The 19,415-nt window shown below is 46.2% G+C and overlaps 1 protein-coding gene across 5 annotated transcripts in view; it reads right to left on the bottom strand.

The window, feature by feature from the left end:
* The window catches only part of RNF157 (ring finger protein 157), an 81,991-nt gene that overhangs the window by 41,565 nt on the left and 21,011 nt on the right, over positions 1–19,415 (bottom strand). For all 5 annotated transcript variants that reach the window (XM_053893343.1, XM_053893345.1, XM_053893344.1 and 2 more), the window contains exon 2: positions 16,922–17,040. In XM_053893343.1, the coding sequence (XP_053749318.1) occupies positions 16,922–17,040 (119 nt within the window). The remainder of the gene's footprint in view (positions 1–16,921; positions 17,041–19,415) is intronic.

Here is a 19,415-nt window from a genome sequence, read left to right as displayed (position 1 = left end):
AGAAAACAAAGCACAGGTCTGGGATGAACAGCTTCTGTCCTGCAGCGAGACACATGCACCCGTTGCTGAGGAGCTGGGATTAATGGCTGTGACCGAGGGCTGCTCGTGACCGAGGGCCGCCCGTGACTGAGGGCCGCCCGTGACTGAGGGCTGCCCGTGCAAAAGCCAGGCTGACCTCCCACCCCTCCCACCACCACACTGGGATCTGTGCCTCTCCATGGTGCCTGTCCACAAACAGGGGCTCCCTGAGCTACGTGGAGACCAGGCCTCAGAGAGAACGCTGGCATATCTATGAATCCCCGCTCCCTTCCAAGATATATTCTTTTTTAAAGTCAGGCTTATTGGGGCGCCAAGGTGGCTGAGTCAGTTAAGCTCAGGTCATGATCTCGCGGTCTGTGAGTTCAAGCCCCGCATCGGGCTCCGTGCTGACAGCTGGGAGCCTGGAGTCTGCTTCGGATTCTGTGTCTCCCCCTCTCTCTACCCCTCCCATGCTCATGCTCTGTCTCTCTTTGTCTCTCAATAATAAATAAATGTTAAAAAAAAAAAAAAGTCAGGCTTATTGAGATATGATTTACATCAAAAGTAAAATTCACCCTTTTCAGTATGCAGTTCTATGAATTTTGACAAACACATACAGTTGTGTAACCACCATCATAATCAAGATACAGAACATTTCCACCACCCCTAAATGTTTCTTCATGCCCTTCTGTGGGCACCCCCTCCCTGCACCCCCAGGCCCTGGCAACCACTGATCTGTTTTCTATCCCTATAGTTTTGCCCTTTCCAGAATAACAAGACATATTCTTTACAACACTTACATAAAATAGCCAAAGGCCTCTTCCAACTCGCACACAACTCTGTGTGTTCAGTTGCCTTATGACCCTCTTGCGTGTGCTAGGAGGGAGAACCCAGGGTCTGAGGCTTACAAAGGGCAAGAAAATTCACTGCTTGAGAAGCCTACACATGGTCTCCTGAGAGCAGGACACATCCTGGTGGGAGGGGGAGCCGCTCTTTAAAGTCCAAAAACAAAGGCCTCATTTTAAACTGTCCCTGTGTAAACCTCCCAGCTTCCTCTTCCCTGACTGCACAGCATTAGACACAACTTGATTTCCTTCCGGTTTAGATGGATTTCTGGTGTTAAAGGAAAACGTGAATTACCGTGGCTGGAACTGGATATAGATGAGTAAGAAAATTCTGCTAGGCTAAGAAGCTTGAGTTTCAATAGAATATTCTTCCTGTCAGATCTGGCTTGACCTCACACTGAGTTATTTGGGCCTTGCAAAAGACTGAAGTTTTACTGAATTCTGCAGGAAGCGCTCAAGACCTAGGCTGGTCTTGGGTTAGGGTTGAGGTTAGGGTTCTTTGCACACAAAGGAAATAATTATGTGACCTGATAGAGATATTAGCTAAAGCTACAATCATACTGCAATATAAAAATATATCAGATCAACACACTGCATACCTTAAACTTACACAATGTCATACGTCAATTATATCTCAGTTAAAATACATAAATTAAAAGAAAGGGAGAATGAAAGGCAAGCAGAGACTTTGTAAATATAAACATATATTTACATATATCTATCTGAGAAAGGACTCCTATTTTCTTAGTATTTCCTTACCAAGAAAGAAAAAGCAGATGACCTCGTAGAAAAATCAGATGAGCTAATGGAAAAGATTTGAACAGACACTTCACAAAGGAGGAATCCAAATGGCCAATAAACAAACATAAAGGTGCCCGTCCTCATGAGTCATCAGGAAAATGAAACTTAATTCTTGGGGCATGTGGGTGGCTCAGGTGGTTAAGTGTCCAACTCTTGATTTCAGCTCAAGACATGATCTCTCAGTTCATGAGATGAAGCCCCACTCTGGGTTCCATGCTGACAGCGTGGAGGCTGCTTGGGATTCTCTCTCTCTCTCCCTTTCTCTCTCTCTCTCTCTGAGCACCCCCCAACCACTGTCTACCAATTTGTGCTTTCTCTCTCTCTCTCAAAATAAATACATAAACATTTAAAAGAAAAAAGAAAAACAAAATTAATTCTACACACCCACCAGAATGAAAAAGAGAAAATATGAGGTGCTGGAGATTTCTAAACCATGCTGGCTGGAGTAAAATTGGTGTCAAAACAGCGTTGGGAAACGGTTCAGCAGTTATCCACAACAGCGTCCTCCCGTGCCCTGGCAATGCCCATCCCAGGTATACTCGGAACAGACGTGGGTCCACGTGCGCAACAAAATACATACAATGGGATGGGCACAACGGCACTATTCGCGACAGCCCAGAACAGACGGCCGAACGCTGTAAACCGTAGGGTGGATAAACTGTGGCGTACTCACACAGGAAACACACATGCAACAAGCACAATCGCTACATGCAATGAGGTGAGCAAATCTCACAAACACTGAGTGAAAGGAAGCAGACATAAAAGGGCCATATGCACGGTTCCACTGACATAAAGATCAAATCAGGAAAGAAGAGAGGACAGTGGCCAGGCTGAGTTACAGGTAGTGATAGGAAGGGGTATCAGGGCAGCTTCTGGGAGGCTGGCCCTGTTCTACTTCTTGATCTGGATGCTGGTCATAGAGGTGTGTTGGCTTTGTGAAAATCAGGTGTACATACGATGTTACCTTTCAGTGTATCTGTTATACTTCAGGAAGCATAATTTTTACTTTTATTTAAAAATTTTTTTTAATCTTTATTTTTGAGAGAGAGACAGTGTGTAAGAAGGGGAGGAGCAGAGAGAGAGGGAGACACAGAAACTGAAACAGGCTCCAGGCCCCAAGCTGTCAGCACAGAGCCCGACACAGGGCTCGAACTCACAAACCGTGAGATCATGACCTGAGCGGAAGTCGGACGCTCAACCGACTGAGCCACCCGGACGCCCCCAGAAGCATAATTTTAAAAGGACAAGCCAGCCCCGTGTAAACAGATCCAGAATGATCTCCAAGATGTGCTACTCAATTAAGAAGCAAGAAAAAAAAAACCAACCAAGGGCTGAAGTGAGAATGGGGTGTCCAGTGACGCTCTAACACCCACCTCCACTCCCTCCCGGCATTCCCACTCTCCAGCTGCTGAGAATGTTGGCCACTGACAGCCCACGGCGGCTCCTTCGCCAGGAATCAGGAACCAGAGCCTCCTGGTCCAAGAAAGTGCCCTGGACTTCCCCTTCATCAGACCACCACAGGGCAGTCAGCAACCAGCGAGACCTGGGCAGGGCATACGAAAGGCCAGGCCCTTTGCCTCAAGGTAGGGCGACGCTGTGACCCAACTTGTCTTCCAAAGCTTCCCAAGGAACCAGGCCGAAGCAAGTGTCTACCAAGACCCCACCGTTGTTCAGTTTTGCTCCCCTGCCCCATCTGGCTTCTGCTGTCCCCGTTCTCAGGACAGCCTTCCTTCAATAAACAGACTTCACAAAGGTCTCCGTCTCACGTTCGTTTCCAGAGAACCTGGTATCAGCAGCTGCCTAAGGAAGCGGACTCTGCGGGTGCAAGTTGGGGGTAGGTTACCTACCAGCCAGACGGCAACGAGGACCCATCCCCCGACACGGTCCCTGGCGTGTTACGGTAAGTGTACCACTGGCTGGCTTACGGGAAGTGCAAGTGAAATTGTTCCGATAAAACTGTAGAAGTGGGTGGCTATTATTAAGATCCATCCATTCACCAAAACGGGAAAAAGTCTCGGACACAGCAGTCAACAATTTAAAGCCAAGTAGGACAGGCAGTCAGCCTCCTTTGGCAAATTTTAAAGACCGCCACTTCCTGCAGCCACAGGACCTAACTGCAAGGAGTGGAGGACAAAAAGAAGGCTGTGCTCTTAGCCCAGGTAAGTCTATGAAGGCAAAGTCAGGGCTCTGATGGGGAAAGAGGGGCCTCTAAGGCTTGAGAAGGGGATATCTATGTATACTCACTGGAGAACCACGAACCCCAGAGTCCCTCGACTCCCTCTCCTTGGAAGACAGGCGACACAGCGCTCTCACACAAGACAAGCCCCTTACGAGACAGTGCTTGCCCTGCAAAGGACCTGCCCATCTTCCGTCTTCCCCCATGGCCGTAGACCATAATTAGGGTCAAATCTCAGCATTATTAGCTTGGGGCCCGCTAGGCCTGCTGAGGGGGGGGGGGGGGTGGCAAGCGGATTTTTATGTCAAAGATGCGCAGGCCCAGGCTAACACGGACACAGATAGGACTAGAAGCATACGTGGGAGTGGTCCGAGGGCACTGGGGCAAGGAGTATGGAATATAAAGCTGGATGAGGGACAGCCCACTGGTTACGGGGACATTCTCTCGTGACACAGAATTAGCACCTTGGCAAGCTCCCTGGGTCTAACGTGTTGGGGAAGGTGGCCTCTTGGGAGCTTAGAAAAGCAACGGACCATACTAAATGATATCAGAACTGGTGCAGCAGTCGCCGGAAGAAAAGATCAAAGGCTTGCAGGAGCAGGTACACTAGGATGGGTCTGCCACACAGGAAAACCCACCAGCTGGCCATGTCCTGTGGGGGAGCCTACAAGAGTCCAGTTACCAAAGCCTAGATGCCGCCGCTTACACTGGTTACCAACGTGAATCCTGCCTCACGTATCAGGGCCTTCCTCTTCCTTGGCCCTGCAACCCGAGACGAGACCTCCATCAAATCTCATTTGGACAACTGGCTCTCCTTTACCTGTCCCCACAACCCCCTAAATCATCTTCTACACTGTCATCTGAGTGATCTCTCAAAATGTGTATTGTATGACACCTAGTTTAAAACCCACTAGTTGGGACACCTGGGTGGTCAGTTGGTTGAGCATCCCCACTCTTGATTTCGGTTCAGGTCATGACCCCAGGAGTTGTGGGATTGAGGCCCAAATCGGGCTCATGCTGAATGTGGAGGCTGCTTAAGGTTTCTCTCTCTCTCCTTCTGCCCCTTTCTCCCACTCATACTCTCTCTCCAAAAAAAAAAAAAATTTTTTTTAAACCCATAAAACCCATTAGAGATTCCCCATGGCTACCGGAGAAAAGTCCGAAGCCTGCAGAAAGGCATACAAGGTCCCTCCGTCTAGGCCTGGCTCCACAGCCCTCTGGATGCTACACTTCAGCTAGATGGAATCATCTGGAACACACAAACCACCTTCCCTTCTTTAGATGCCTTTCTGCCTTTGCTCATCAGCCCCTCCTCTGACACGTTCAGGTTTCCTGACTAGTGGATAAGTTCCTTAGGGCAGGGGCTGCATTTGCTCTGCCTTTGTGTCTCTCGTGTTTAACATTAGTCTGGAATGTCACAAGTGTTCAATAAAATGTTAAACGAAGGAAGGAATGATTGAGTCAGTCAATCAACGATTTGTGTCACGGGGAGGGGAGAAAAAGATCAACGGCATGCTGTAATGATTAGTAAAGAAAACTGTATTCTCAACCAGTACAGACACCAAATTAAGGCAAGAACAGAAAAGAAACTATTTCTTCCTCTTCCTTCTCTACTTCTCCCTTCTATAATTCTCTTCCATTTATAATCCAACCTGATTTTGAAATACTTTTTTTTTTAAGCTTTATTTATTTATTTTGAGAAAGAGAGAGAGAGAAAGCACGTGAGAGACAGCAGGGAAGGGGCAGAACTCCAAGAGAGAACTCCAAGCAGTTCTCTTGGGGCTCGAACTCACCAACCATGAGATCATTCATCTGAGCCAAAATCAAGAGTAGGATGCTTAACTGACTGAGCCCCTTGAATATAGAGAAGGTAACCCACTAGCAGTCAACAGCTACTAAAAACTACTGTTCCTCATTCATCTCCAGCAAAGTTTCTTCTCCAGAGAATTTCTCTCCTTTCTCTCATAATCTCAGGTTATGCTATAACTGCCTTCTATAGCTTCTCTTCATATTACTATACCCTGAAGCCCACACACCAGACAGATAAAACCACGATCCCTGTCTTCCATCTCAAAGCAAGGCAGTACATCTAACATGGAACATCCTGTTTCACTAACCTTGGCCAATGCAGAAAATGTAGCTAAAGGAAGGAGCAAACTTAGTTGATGTTTTTTTGCATTAAAAAAAAAAAAAAAATCCAGGCAGTAGTTGCAAACTATCTTCCCCAAGATACTTATCATTTATCTGCACAAAGCTGTTACTTAACAAAGTAATACAGATGCAATCAGGGTTAGGCACGGGGAGGTGGTGCCGGCAACATTCCACTTTTTGATCCGGGTGGTGGGTACAAGGGCGTCTGTTTGCGGTTTCTTTAAACTGTAGGCATATGGTTTATATAGTTATGAATATTTCACAAGTCACAATAAAAAAGCGAGAAGAAAACTCATAGGAAGTAAATTAAAAGGAGTTGTTTTTTTAAAAAAAAAAGAAAGTAAGGGGCACCTGGGTGGCTCAGTGGGTTGAGTGTCTGACTTCAGCTCAGGTGGTGGTCTCGCAGTTCATGAGTTTGAGCCCCGCATCGGGCTCGTTGCTGTCAGCATGGAGCTTGCTTGGGATTCTCTCTCTCTCCCCCCCCTTCTCTTTCTGCCTCTACCCCGCTCACAAGCTCTCTCTCAAAAAGAAATAAGCTTTGTCCATCTGGGTGACTCAGTCAGTTAAGCATCCGACTTCAGCTTGGGTCACGTTCTCACTGCTTGTGAGTTCGAGCCCTGCTTCGGGCTCTGTGCCGGCAGCTCAGAGCCTGGAGCCTGCTTCAGATTCTGTGTCTCCCTCCCTCTCTGCCCCTCCCCTGCTCACAATCTCTCTCTCTCTCTCCCTCTCTCTCTCTCTCTCTCTCCCTTCTCTCTCTCTCAAAAAATAAACACTAAAAAATTTTTAAAAAGAAGGAAATTCTGACACCTGCTACAACATGCAGACATCATGCTAAAGCCAGACACAAAAGGACAAACACTGTAAGATTCTACTTATATGAGGTAGCCAGTCAGATTCACAGAGACACAAAGTAGAAGACTGGACACCAGGGGCTGGGGGTTGGGGAGAATGGGGTGTTAGCGCTCAGTGGGTACAAAGTTTCAGTTTTACAAGATGGAAAGTGTTCTGGAGATCGGTTGCACAACAAGTTTACCGCTGAACTGTAGGCTTCAAATAATTAACATGATATGCTTTATGTTATGTGTATTTTGTCACAATTTTTTAAAAAACTATTAAAGGTCACTTATTGAACTGAGCAGTATGGTCACCTCTGGGAGGAAACTAGGAACAGGGAATTAATAAGGAAGCAGGAATATTAATAAGGAAGCTATTTTTTTAAATACTTAAGTAAGGGGTGCCTGGGTGGCTCAGTCAGTTGAGAGACCGACTTCGGCTCAGGTCATGATCTCACGGTCTGTGAGTTCAAGCCCCATGCCAGGCTCTGTGCTGACAGCTCGGAGCCTGGAGCCTGCTTCGGATTCTGTGTCTCCCTCTCTCTGCCCCACCCCCACTCATGCTCTGTCTCTCTCTGTTGCAGAAATAAATAAACATTAAAAATAAACAAATAAATAAGCAAATAAGCAAATAAATAAATACATACATAAATACATAAATAAAATACTTAAGTAATACTGTCTATAAAGCCCTAAACCGTATTTAAAAAACGGGATTATTCATTCTCCAGTTTAGGCATTTCATAGTCTGGATTTTCTTTTACTCTCAGATTATTAAAAACTAGGCTGTATCCATCATGAATCAAATGGTTCTAACAGTGAATCACTGCACACTGGCACCAAGAGGATGAAGCCACCTGATTCCATATTCCTCTTCATGCTTATTCTGATCTTGTTACTGTTCTCCACAAGCCCCCAACCCCACTCGGCAAGCCACACCCTTTCTGTAGTTCACTAAACAATTAAACCATTATTTTATTAATTTCCTTAATTTTCCCACTCTATGTATTTTCCTAGAACTGTCTCCTTTCCTGCTCAGTAGTGGGCCCTTTTCCTATTTTTTTTTTTTTAATGTTTATTTATTTTTGAGAGACAGAGAGTGAGCAAGGGAGAAGCAGAGAGGGAGACACAGACTCCGAAGCAGGCTCCAGGCTCTGAGCCGTCAGCACAGAGCGTGACGCGGGGCTCGAACCCCACGAACCGTGGGATCACGACCTGAGCCTAAGTCGGATGCTTAACCGACTAAGCCACCCAGGTGCCCCCCCGCCATTTTTTTTTTTAATGTTTGTTTATTTTTGAGAGACAGAGAGTGAGCAGGGGAGAAGCAGAGAGAGAGGGAGCCCTTTTGCTATTTTTACAAAAAAATGTAAATGCTTCTGATTAAAAAAAAAATTCAAATTCAAATATATATTCACACAGAAAAATACCAAGTCAGGAGTATGTACCTCCCCTCACTGATGTAGCCCGAGAGTTACCACTCTAACAGGTAAAATGCACTATTCTCTTATGTATTTTATGCACCTACAAATATAAATACACAAAAAAGCATACAAATACACATATATTGTTATGCACTGTTATTTTTATCAGAAATGAAACTGGATTCTATAGGATACATAACAACTTGCTTTTTTCGGCACACCATGTGGCCATAGACGTATTTTTATCTCAGTGGGGTACAAATCTACTTTATTTTTGGTTGAATACCAGTTCTTAGTGTAGACACACTATAATTTCTTTAACAATTCCTGCCTGATGTGTGCGAAGCCCACATATCTGGTGTCAAAAACGAGTTAGCATTGTGGCAGAATATTGAGAGAAGAGTAAGTTTCTCCTTTACTCAGAGATTCAGAGAAATGAAACAGGTTGGCTAAAGGGTATGCATAACTAGAAATGTAATAAATATGGCCAAACTAAATGGCAAAGACAGCTGTAGTCCAATTTATAAGGGAAGGAGGAAGGAGAGACAAGAGCAGGCAAAAGGCAAGTAACTCAATCTACAACACACACCCACATACACACAGAAAAGAGGCACGTGCCCGTCATGGACTCTCATATCAAAATTCTTATGTTAAAGCCCTAACCCTCAATGTGACTATATTTGGAGAGGAGGCTTTTGGGAGGTGATCAGGGTTAGGTGAGGTCATAACGGTGGGCCTCTCAAGATGGGATCAGTGCCCTTATAAGGAGGGAAGAGAGAGAGCACTTTCTTTCTGCCATGTGGGGACAGAGCAAGAAGACAGCCACTTGCAAGAAACCCTCACCAGAACGAAATCTGCCAGCACCTTGATCTTGGCCTTCTTGCCTCCAGGACCTTGAGTAATGGATACCTGTTGTTTAGCCCCCTAATTTATGGTATTTTGTTTTAGTAGCCTGGGTAGACCAATCCAGGCTCTAAGGCAACGCATGCCAGGGTACCTGTCTTGTGACCCGCCTGTCTGATTACACTGGGGCCAGGGCACAAACGAAACTGCAGATAGGGGGCGCCTGGGTGGCTCAGTCAGTCTGACTCTTGCTTCCGGCTCAGGTCACGATCTTGCAGTTTTAAGATCAAGCCCCAAGTGGGGCTCTGCACTGAGCATGAACCTGCTTGGGACTCTCTCTCTCTGCCCTTCTCCCACTTACGTGGGCTCTGCCCCCGCCCCAACAAAATAAATAAAGAAATTTTTTTAAATGTTTATTTATTTTTGAGACAGAGAGAGACAGTGCATGAACGGGGGAGGGGCAGAGAGAGAGGGAGACACAGAATCAGAAGCAGGCTCCAGGCTCCGAGCCATCAGCCCAGAGCCCGACGCGGGGCTCGAACTCACGGACCGCGAGATCGTGACCTGAGCCGAAGTCGGACGCTCAACCGACTGAGCCACCCAGGCGCCCCGAAATATTTTTTAAAAAGAGTAAAACTGCAGGGGCTCCTGGGTGGCTCAGTCAGTTGAGCCTCCAACTTTGGCTCAGGTCATGATCTCATGGTTCGTGGGTTTGAGCCCCATGTCGGGCTCTGGGCTGACGGCTCAGAGCCTGGATCTTGTTTCAGATTCTGTCTCCCTCTGTCTCTGCCCCTCCCCCACTCGTACTCTGTCTCAAAAATAAATAGACATTTAAAAAAATGTAAAAAGGAGTAAAACTGCAGATAAAACCCACACATGGCATCCAGTTGAAGTGCTAGCTGTCCCACAGAGGCTGTTCCTCATGTCCTTACCTACTCCTTGCCTTCAATTCAGACCGCCCACCACCCTTGAACCTGAACCAGCTTTATCGTTAATGCCACTGTTCTAGTTCAGGCACCGTGTATCTTCCTTCTTATCTAAAACAAACCACTACCTAACTGGTTCCTTATCTCTTGTCTTTCCAACTCACTCTCTACACCATGAGATGATTTAAAGAATTAATTTTCTGGGGGCACCCGGGGGCTCAGTCAGGTAAGCGTCCAACTTCGACTCAGGTCACGATCTCGCAGTTTGTGGGTTTGAGCCCTGGGTCGGGCTCTGTGCTGATAGCTCGGAGCCTGGAGCCTGCTTCGGCTTCCGTGTCTCCCCTCTCTCTGCCCGTCCCCTGCTCACACTCTTTCTTTCCTTCAAAAATAAATAAACATTTTTTAAAATGTAAAGAAATTCAGTAACAGTAGGGTGCCTGGGTGGCTCCGTCGGTTAAGTGTCTGACTTCAGCTCAGGTCTTGATCTCAAGGTCCATGAGTTCGAGCTCCGCATCAGGCTCTGTGCTCACAGCTCAGAGCCTGGAGCTTGCTTCGGATTCTGTGTCTCCCTCTCTCTCTGCCCCTCCCCCAAAATAAATAAACATTAACAAGAAAATTAACTTTCTGGGGGTACTTGGGTGGCTCAGTCAGTTAAGCATCCGACTCTTGATTTCGGCTCCAGTCATGATTTCAGTTACGAGATTGAGCCCCAAGTCGGGAGCCTGCTTAAGATTCTCTCTCTCCCTCTCCTCCTGCCCCTCCCCAGCTCATACACACACGTGCTTTCTCTCTGTCTCTCAACAACAAAAAAGAATTAACTTTCTGAAAGGCAAATCAAATCATAATAGCTGTCATTTTTGGAAAACTTAAAATATATCTGCAAGATAGGTATTTTTATAGATGGGGAAACTGAGGCTCGCTGATGGCTAATATGTTAACCAACACCAAGAAGCTACTCAGTGGCAAAGCAACTCATGACTATGACCTTCTTTACTGCCTTAGAAAGAAAGGCATAAACTTCTCAATACGACCCTCATCGCCCTTCCAACATGGGCCCAGTCTGTCTTTCCAGCCTCACCTCCCACCGACGTACCTCATGACCCAATCCTTACAGCCTGCTCACCCTTCTGGAAACCCAACACGCACTTCTGCCTCTTAGTCGCTTCCTCACGTTGCTTGTTAATTCTGCCTTAGTGACCTTCCCGACACCCACTAGGGACATCCTGCTCATCCCACCCGGTACAAGGAGTCGTCTCAGAGCCAGCGCCCTGGGCGGAAATCATCCTCACTCCCCCCTGCTCCCAGAGCACTCTGGCCCTGTCTCTCACACAGTCCACACAGGACTTACCGGAACACATCGCAGTCGGGAGCAATCTGTCTACCCCATCATACCGCGAGCTCCTCGGGGCAGGGGCAAGCCTTCTCCATCTTTGCACTCCCAGCTGCTAGCGCAGTATATGACCCACAGATATTTACTGAACGAATGAATGGCACCGTGACAGACACAATGCTCTGTATGGCCCAAACTCTACTTCCTAAATGGATATATTGCCAAGTTGTGTTGAATAGCTTGCTCTCCCTGCACACCTGTGGATAAAACAGCTGAATTTACGGAGACTTGATGCGAGTACAACGTTTAGGTGTATCTCTGTTAGGGGGGAAGAAAGACCCACCTGTGCCTATCTTGATTCTTACGGCCAGCTGTGCGGCCCTGGCTGCAGGGAGCATGACACAGGACCGGTGTCAAGGGGGTCTGGTGACACAACACGGGAGATGGCGTATCAGAGGCCGCACTGGAACTCAGCTGCTTTCCTCTAAGGTGAGATGATAGATCTGAACTCAGGTAGGGTCAAGGGATCACTTGATTCTCGGACAATCCTGAGGTCACCACGCCTCTAAATAACTTAGAGTTTTAGCAGTAATTTGCCTCAACAAAAGAAGCCCTCACTCAGTAAAGGAGCAAAAACTCACACCAGCTCTTCCACCCCGTAGGAAGGCGAAGGATGGTCTTTATTTAACATTTTATAACTGTGATGTACAAACACAGGGATCTCAACTCCTCTATATATGGGGACCAGAACAGAAAGACCGTCAGAAGCCCTGTTGACTGCTTAAGACAATTACTTAAAAACCAGCGACTATTCTCTCCACCCAAAACTATCGGTAGCTGCAGAAATAACCAACCTGAAAGGGTAGCAGTACAGCCAACATTATTTTTATCCTGGCTTCTTTTTACCCAGCAATCCCAAGACATTCTTCAAGCATCACATTCCCATAAAGTCAGAGCTATCCCCCTTTACCACTGGGTAATCTGAGAGCCTCAGTGATAGATTTGCCAAGGTTGCAAAGAGTCTAGTGGTTAAGATGTAAACAAAACCTGAAATCTTGACTCCGGCCTCTCTTCAACCATCCATGTCTATGCACGCGCTCTAGTTCATTAAATCTGACCCCTGGGACTTGATACCAAATTTGACCTTGACAGATTATCCCAAGTGGGAGATCGGCAGGGCTCCAGTAAAAACTACGGGCTGAGTGATGCGTTTGCAAACGGTATTCTTTTTAGTTTGACCATTCAGAAATGACAGGAAATACCACAAGTCCCACAAGCCAGGAAGTCTATGGCACTTATATTTTATGTAACAATTTATTTCGACATCTTCCACTCCTTATCTTCATTCTCCCTCGAAGGAGGAGCTGCTCGGTGGCTTTAAAAGGCTGTTCCCGGGGCGCCTGGGTGGCGCAGTCGGTTAAGCGTCCGACTTCAACCAGGTCACGATCTCGCGGTCAGTGAGTTCGAGCCCCGCGTCGGGCTCTGGGCTGATGGCTCGGAGCCTGGAGCCTGTTTCTGATTCTGTGTCTCCCTCTCTCTCTGCCCCTCCCCCGTTCATGCTCTGTCTCTCTCTGTCCCAAAAATAAATAAAAAACGTTGAAAAAAAAAAAATTTAAAAGGCTGTTCCCTTTCCTCCGCAACCGGATGCCCACGTACTGACCCTGGGGGACATGTTGCTAGAGAGTAGAAGTCAAGTCCTCAGAACTCAAGCTACAAGTCCATGTTCAGTCTCTGGGCCGTCCCCCAAACAGGTGTGACGGGCAGTAACGACAAAACACAGAGGTCAGGCCAGCAGATGGAATACACACCAAACAGCAGCTCTCTCAAGGGACACTCAGAGAGAACATGTCCCTGCCACTCGGTCTACTTTTAGATCTCTGTCTGCATCTCACAAATTACACTTGATGATCTACTAGGACAGACTCACAGACAGGATATGCACAGAGTTCCTGAGCACACGTGCTCTGAATAGCAGAAACCGGAGCGCTTCAGGCTCTGGGGCTGGACGGCTAGGTTCAAATCCCAATTCAACCACGTACAGGCTTAGTGATCCTTGTTTAAATTCCTTGCGTCCATGTTCCTCATCTGTCAAATAAGGACCTTCCTCACCAGGGTGTGAGGACAAAACGACATTAACATGTATGAAGAGCTTAGAGCAACCAGGCCTGACAAATAGTAAGTGTTCAATGAATCATTATGAAATAACGTGTGGGGAAAGAAAAGGAAATGTGCCACGTTTGTTCTGTATACCTTCTTTTTTTTTTTAATTTTTTTATTAATGTTTTATTTTTATTATTTTTGAGACAGAGAGAGAGTGAGCCGGGGAGGGGCAGAGAAAGAGAGAGACACAGAATCAAAAGCAGGCTCCAGGCTCTAAGCTGTCAGCACAGAGCCCGAAGCGGGGCTCAAATTCGTGAACCGTGAGATCATGACCTGAGCCGAAGTCCGATGCTTAAACCATTGAGGCCCACAGGCACCCACCTCCTGTATACATTATTTCTATATATATCTGAAGTTACTCCAATTTGCTTTATTAACCTGAAATTATGATATCTCCTGAAAACATCTGCTCTTACAACATTAAGCATATTTAATGATGACTACATAGAAACAACAACCAAAATGTCAATACTCCTTTAGAAAAAGCCTCAAACTTCAGGTCAGGGCTGCTCTTTAGGGCTTCAGGAAGACCTCAGTCCTTCACAGGCTCACAGAGAAGCATAAACAGGGCAGCTGAACCAGGAGTCTGCCAGCCAAAAGAAACCTCAGTAGGAACCAAAAGAAGTATTTATTTGATTTAAAATAATCTTTATGGGGCGCCTGCGTGGCTCAGTCGGTTAAGCGTCCGACTTCAGCTCAGGTCATGATCTCACGGTTTGTGAGTTTGAGCCCCACGTCGGGCTCTGTGTCAACAGCTCAGAGCCTGGAGCCTGCTTCAGATTCTGTGTCTCCCTCTCTCTCTGCCCCTCCTCCACTTGCATTCTGTCTATCTCAAAAATAAATAAAAACATTAAAGAAAAATCTTTATGGTCTGAAAAGGTCAAAATTAAAAAAATAATAATAAACTATTCTCACACAAGAGGAAAGAAGAAAAGAAAGGAAGTAATTGACGTAAAAAGAAAGGGCCATTTTTCAAGCACGAATTGACTCCCAGGGAGGGAGGCACAATTCTTACCTGTCTCTGTCAAAACAAAACAAAACAAAACAAAACAAAACAAAACACCAAAGATCCTTCTACTCTAATTGCTAAGGCAGCAGTAACAAAATCAGAGAGCAGACATTTGGTGAGCACGAGCTGGCATGACTGAATGTGAAGCAAGAAGGACGTGGTATTTTGAAAGCACTCCTGGTCTATGAATTAGGGGAGGGGGTCACTCCAGATACAAAGGGAGAAACCAGTGAAAACCCATCATCAAAATATGTTGTTTAATTAAAGCTCAAGATGGGAGACAGTCACTGGATGAATCTCCCTAAAGAAAAAAAAAAAAAATTCTCCAGGTCACTTATCTACCTAAAAGTCTTCAATATTTCCCACAGCCTACAGGTAAGAGTCAAAAGCCTTGGGGGTAATGCAGCCCCACCTACCTTTCCAATCGTGTCTCACCATCAGGAAATGTCTACTCCTGCCAGCCTGGCTTCCTTATTTGTTCCCGGGAGAAACAGACCATGCTCATTTCAGCTTGGTGTCCCCAGCGCCCATCACAGTACCTGGCACACAGCAGTCGCTGGGTAAAGGTTTGCTGATTTGACAACAACGGGAAAGCGTTCGGGCCTGTGCTCTGCACCTGCTCCTGGAAAGCCCCTTCCCCACCCGTCTGGTAAAAGCCCAGGCCTCTCCAAAGGCTCGCTCAACACCGTCCGCCTCTTCTCAACACGAGCATGAGGGGGTCAGGCCCGCCGTTCTCCTCTCCTGCTCGCAAGCCCCACGGCATCCAATCACTTCAGACCTCTCCAGCTATTTATGCATCTCCTGTTCCTGTGTTTCATCTGCCCCACTGACCCAGGAGTTTCTGGAGGAAGGAAGGGCTTTTTGAAGCAATGAGAAGCAGTGGAAAGGCCATCGACCTGTGGCCAGGCAGACCTAGTTATTGGAGTTTGGGAAAACTTTATGTAAATAAACACTTAGACCAGTGCCTGGAACAGAGCATGCACTTATCATTGGTCATTTCTTGGAACCTCAGTTCTCTTGCTTATAAAACAGGATTAATAATCGGGGCACCTGGGTGGCTCAGTCGGTAAAGCGTCCGACTTCTCAGGTCACGATCTCATGGTCCATGAGTTTGAGCCCCCGCTTCAGGCTCTGTGCTGACAGCTCTGAGCCTGGAGCCTGCTTCAAAGTCTGTGTCTCCCTCTCTCTCTGCCCTCCCCAACTCACGCTGTCTCTCTTGGTCTCTCTCAAAAATAAATAAACATGAAAAAAAATTTTTAATAGGATTAATAATAAATCTTCTGTGCACCTGGCTGGATCAGTCGCAGAGCATCAACTCTTGATCTTGAGGTCATGAGTTCAAGCCTCACATATTAGGTATAGAGCTTACTTAAAAATTAATAAAAATAAATCTTCTGTCAGGTGGGTCTTACAAAAATTAGGAATAATGTCCGAAAAGTCTCTAGGACCTTCCTTAGCCACTCACTAGCCATATGGCAGGCTATTCTTCCAAAGCCTCGGGCTGGGTACCAAGAGGATGCTACATACGTTTATGGAATGAGCTGAATGAACGGAGACATAGCCTAGTGTCAATTCAGATATGAAGGGAAACCTTTTCAGTCATTCATTCAACAGCTCTTTAAGGGCTTGTCAGTATGCATCAGGCTTTGTTCTAGGTGGTAGGACGCAACAGTAAAAATAGTCCTGACCTGTGAAATATACATTCTAATTTTTTTTTTTTAAATGTTTATTTATTTTTGAGAGAGACAGAGACAGAACGCAAGTGGGTTAGGGGCAGAGAGAAAGAGGGAGACACAGAGTCCGAAGCAGCTCCAGGCTCCGAGCGGTCGGCCCAGAGCCCGACGCGGGGCTCGAACTCACGAGCTGTGAGATCATGACCTGAGCCCAAGTCAGACGCTCAACCGACTGAGCCACCCAGGCACCACTCCCCCCCCCTTTATTTTAATTTTTTTTTTAATGTTTATTTATTTTTGAGAGAGACAGAGACAGGATGCGAGTGGGTTAGGGGCAGAGAGAGGGAGACACAGTGAAATTTACGCCCTACAAGGAAGGGCAGATAAAAAACAGGGCGAGACAGAGAAATACAAGCTTATATGGCATTAAGTGCTATGAAGAAGAGAAAAAGAGGTGGCATTTAGCAGAGACAGGAATCTTTCGGACATCCAGACATCGGGAACCTGTGAGATGTCCTCCCCCTTAGGCAGACTCCCGCAGTCTTTCCAGGGGTCAGCCTCTAGTGACTGGAGACCCAACGCCAGCCAAGGGGCTGTGGCCTGGCTCCCAGGGACCCTCTCAGCTCACACCGAGCTACAGACACCTCTGAACCAATGATTACAAGCTTATTTTTATAAGACTGTTTGTATTGGCCACTGAAGCCCCACGTGGAAATAAACAGGTCATAACCATACCGCTACTGGTCTGTTCCCCAGAAAGTTCAGATCACTGTTCTCTCCAAATAGGTAACCTTCGGGGTGCGTGGAGTCAAACTTCTCTCCTCCCATAATGAAGTGGCTGGCAAAATAGCTTCCTAGACAGGGAGACACAGAGACATCAAACAGAAACCAGTCAAACTAAACCAGGTAAAAAAGCTGACTCAAAAAAACGTTAATCCTTCCAACAAATAATCAGTGCAACAGTTAATAACTGTTAGGGATTTTCTCTTGACTTGGGACAATGGCACAAAGTACGCCAAATCATAGCAGCGAAAACCCAAGCTACTAACCATAAATAGACGAATTTTCCTTTTAACGTTGTTAATCGAATCCTTATTATGACCTGTCTGTAATACCATCGGCCAAAAGACCAGAAGGCCCCACAATGCACATTAATGAACACATGTTTTTTTCCCTTAAACTTGAAGTGGTTATTTCCTATCCCCTGTATATTCAGGGATCTTAACTACAGGCACCAGCATGTATACGCACACATACATTTCTCTGCCTGGATCTTCCTAAGCCAGTTCATACCTAAACACACACGTCTCAGTACCTGCCTACTACTACATACATAATCCCATAACCCTCTACAGTGAAGGCTCTTTCCTTTTCACATTTGCTTCAAAATGATTGTTGTTGTTGTTTTTATTGAGAGAGAAAGAGAGAGAGAGGACACATAAAGGCGGAGACAGAGAGGAAGAGAGAGAAAGAGAGGGAGAAGCAGGGCTCACCCAAAGCAGGGCTCGTGCTCATCCCACGTGGGACTCGAACTCACTCACTGTGAGATCATGACCTGAGCCAAAGTCACATGCTTAACCGACTGAGCCACCCAAGTGCCCCAAGATGATTATTAAAATGAATTTATATAATACAACTGTCCTTGGGGGCACCTGCGTGGCTCAGGCGGGTAAGTGTCCGACTCTTGATTTCGGTTCAGATCATGATCTTGCAGTTCATGGGATTGTGTCAGGCTCTAAGCTGACAGCACAGAGCCTGCTTGGGATTCTCTCTCACCCACCCTCCCTGCCCCTCCCCTGCTCTTGCACTCACACTCTTACTCTCTCTCAAAATAAATAAATAAACATTTTTTTAAAACATAGCTGTCCTTGGGGCTCCTGGGTGGCTCAGTCGGTTGAGCGTCCGACTTCAGCTCAGGTCATGATCTCACACTCCATGAGTTCGAGCCCCACATAGGGCTCTGTGCTGACAGCTCAAGAGCCTGGAGCCCACTTCAGATTCTGTGTCTTCCCCTCTCTCTGCCCCTCCCCTTCTCATGCTCTGTCTCTGTCTCAAAAATAAATAAAAACATTACAAAAAAAATGAAAATATATATATATATATATAGCTGTCCTTGACTTTACCTACCAATTACCACATAGATTATGGAGTTCGACAGGACAATAGTTTAGAACTATGAAAAGACACATGTGCACACACACACACACACACACACACACACACAAAACACACACCCTCAGTCCCAAATTCACTAACGGTGTGAACGGCCAGGGTTTCAGAGACATCAGTCATGTCTTGGCCCCACCTTGACTCACGAGGAAGCAGGGATATTTTTAACACTACAGTAACTAGAGGCAATCGGTACTCAAGGTTCAGAATCCCCATCTGCCTCATCCAGACAAACTGAGGAACTGTACCAGGACGTGAGGGCATCGATAAGTCACCAAGGGAGGCTTAGGTAACCCTGCAAATTCCACCTGGGAATACTTTCCAACCTAGACTGAAATGAATGCCTCTTAACATAAATTTCTTTTTTTTTTTTTTTTAAGTTTATTTATTTTGAGAGAGAGGGAAAGTGGGAGGGAGGAGCGGGGCGGGAGAATCCTAAGCAGGCTCCGCGCACTGTCAGCGAGGAGCCCGATGTGGGGCTTGAACTCACAAACCGTGAGATCACGCCCTGAGCTAAAATCAAGAGTTGGACGCTTAACCGGTTGAGCCAGGCAGGCACCCCAACCCAAATTTCCATAATCTAATTATCCCATGAAGATAAGCCATCCGAAGGAAAGGATCTATCCCCCTACACGCCTTCTCACGGCTCTCCTCACATACCCCAATTCCTGGACGAATTCAAAAAACATATGAAATGGTGAGAGGCTTCATCGTTATCTGTCACACAGCAAGAGTATAGATAAATTTTCTAAACCAGTTTCAATTTTTGTCGAAGGTTTATAGCAAACTAAACACAGTGAGATTCAGCATTTTCGGCTGTGAAGAAGCCATAGGAAAGAAGACAGAGAAGCAAATTCCAACAGAAAAACTGAACCAAATGTTCATTTGCGGGTGTTCTTCCCATGCAGCTTTACAAACACTTATTACACAAGGCAATGTGGATTAAAATCACTCACCACAAAGTGAGACGATTCTTTAATTAAACAACAAGTAGGAAAACATTATTTGAGAGAAAAAGCGGCCAAAGTCAAAGCAATCACTCAGGAACTCGCGAGAGCTA

The sequence above is a fragment of the Panthera pardus genome, unplaced genomic scaffold (genome assembly GCF_024362965.1).
Source record: "Panthera pardus isolate Hobbes unplaced genomic scaffold, ASM2436296v1 HiC_scaffold_3, whole genome shotgun sequence".
NCBI classification, from domain to species: domain Eukaryota; kingdom Metazoa; phylum Chordata; class Mammalia; order Carnivora; family Felidae; genus Panthera; species Panthera pardus.
Note: the sequence above shows the minus strand (reverse complement) of the source record. Positions and strands in the feature narration are given on the sequence as shown.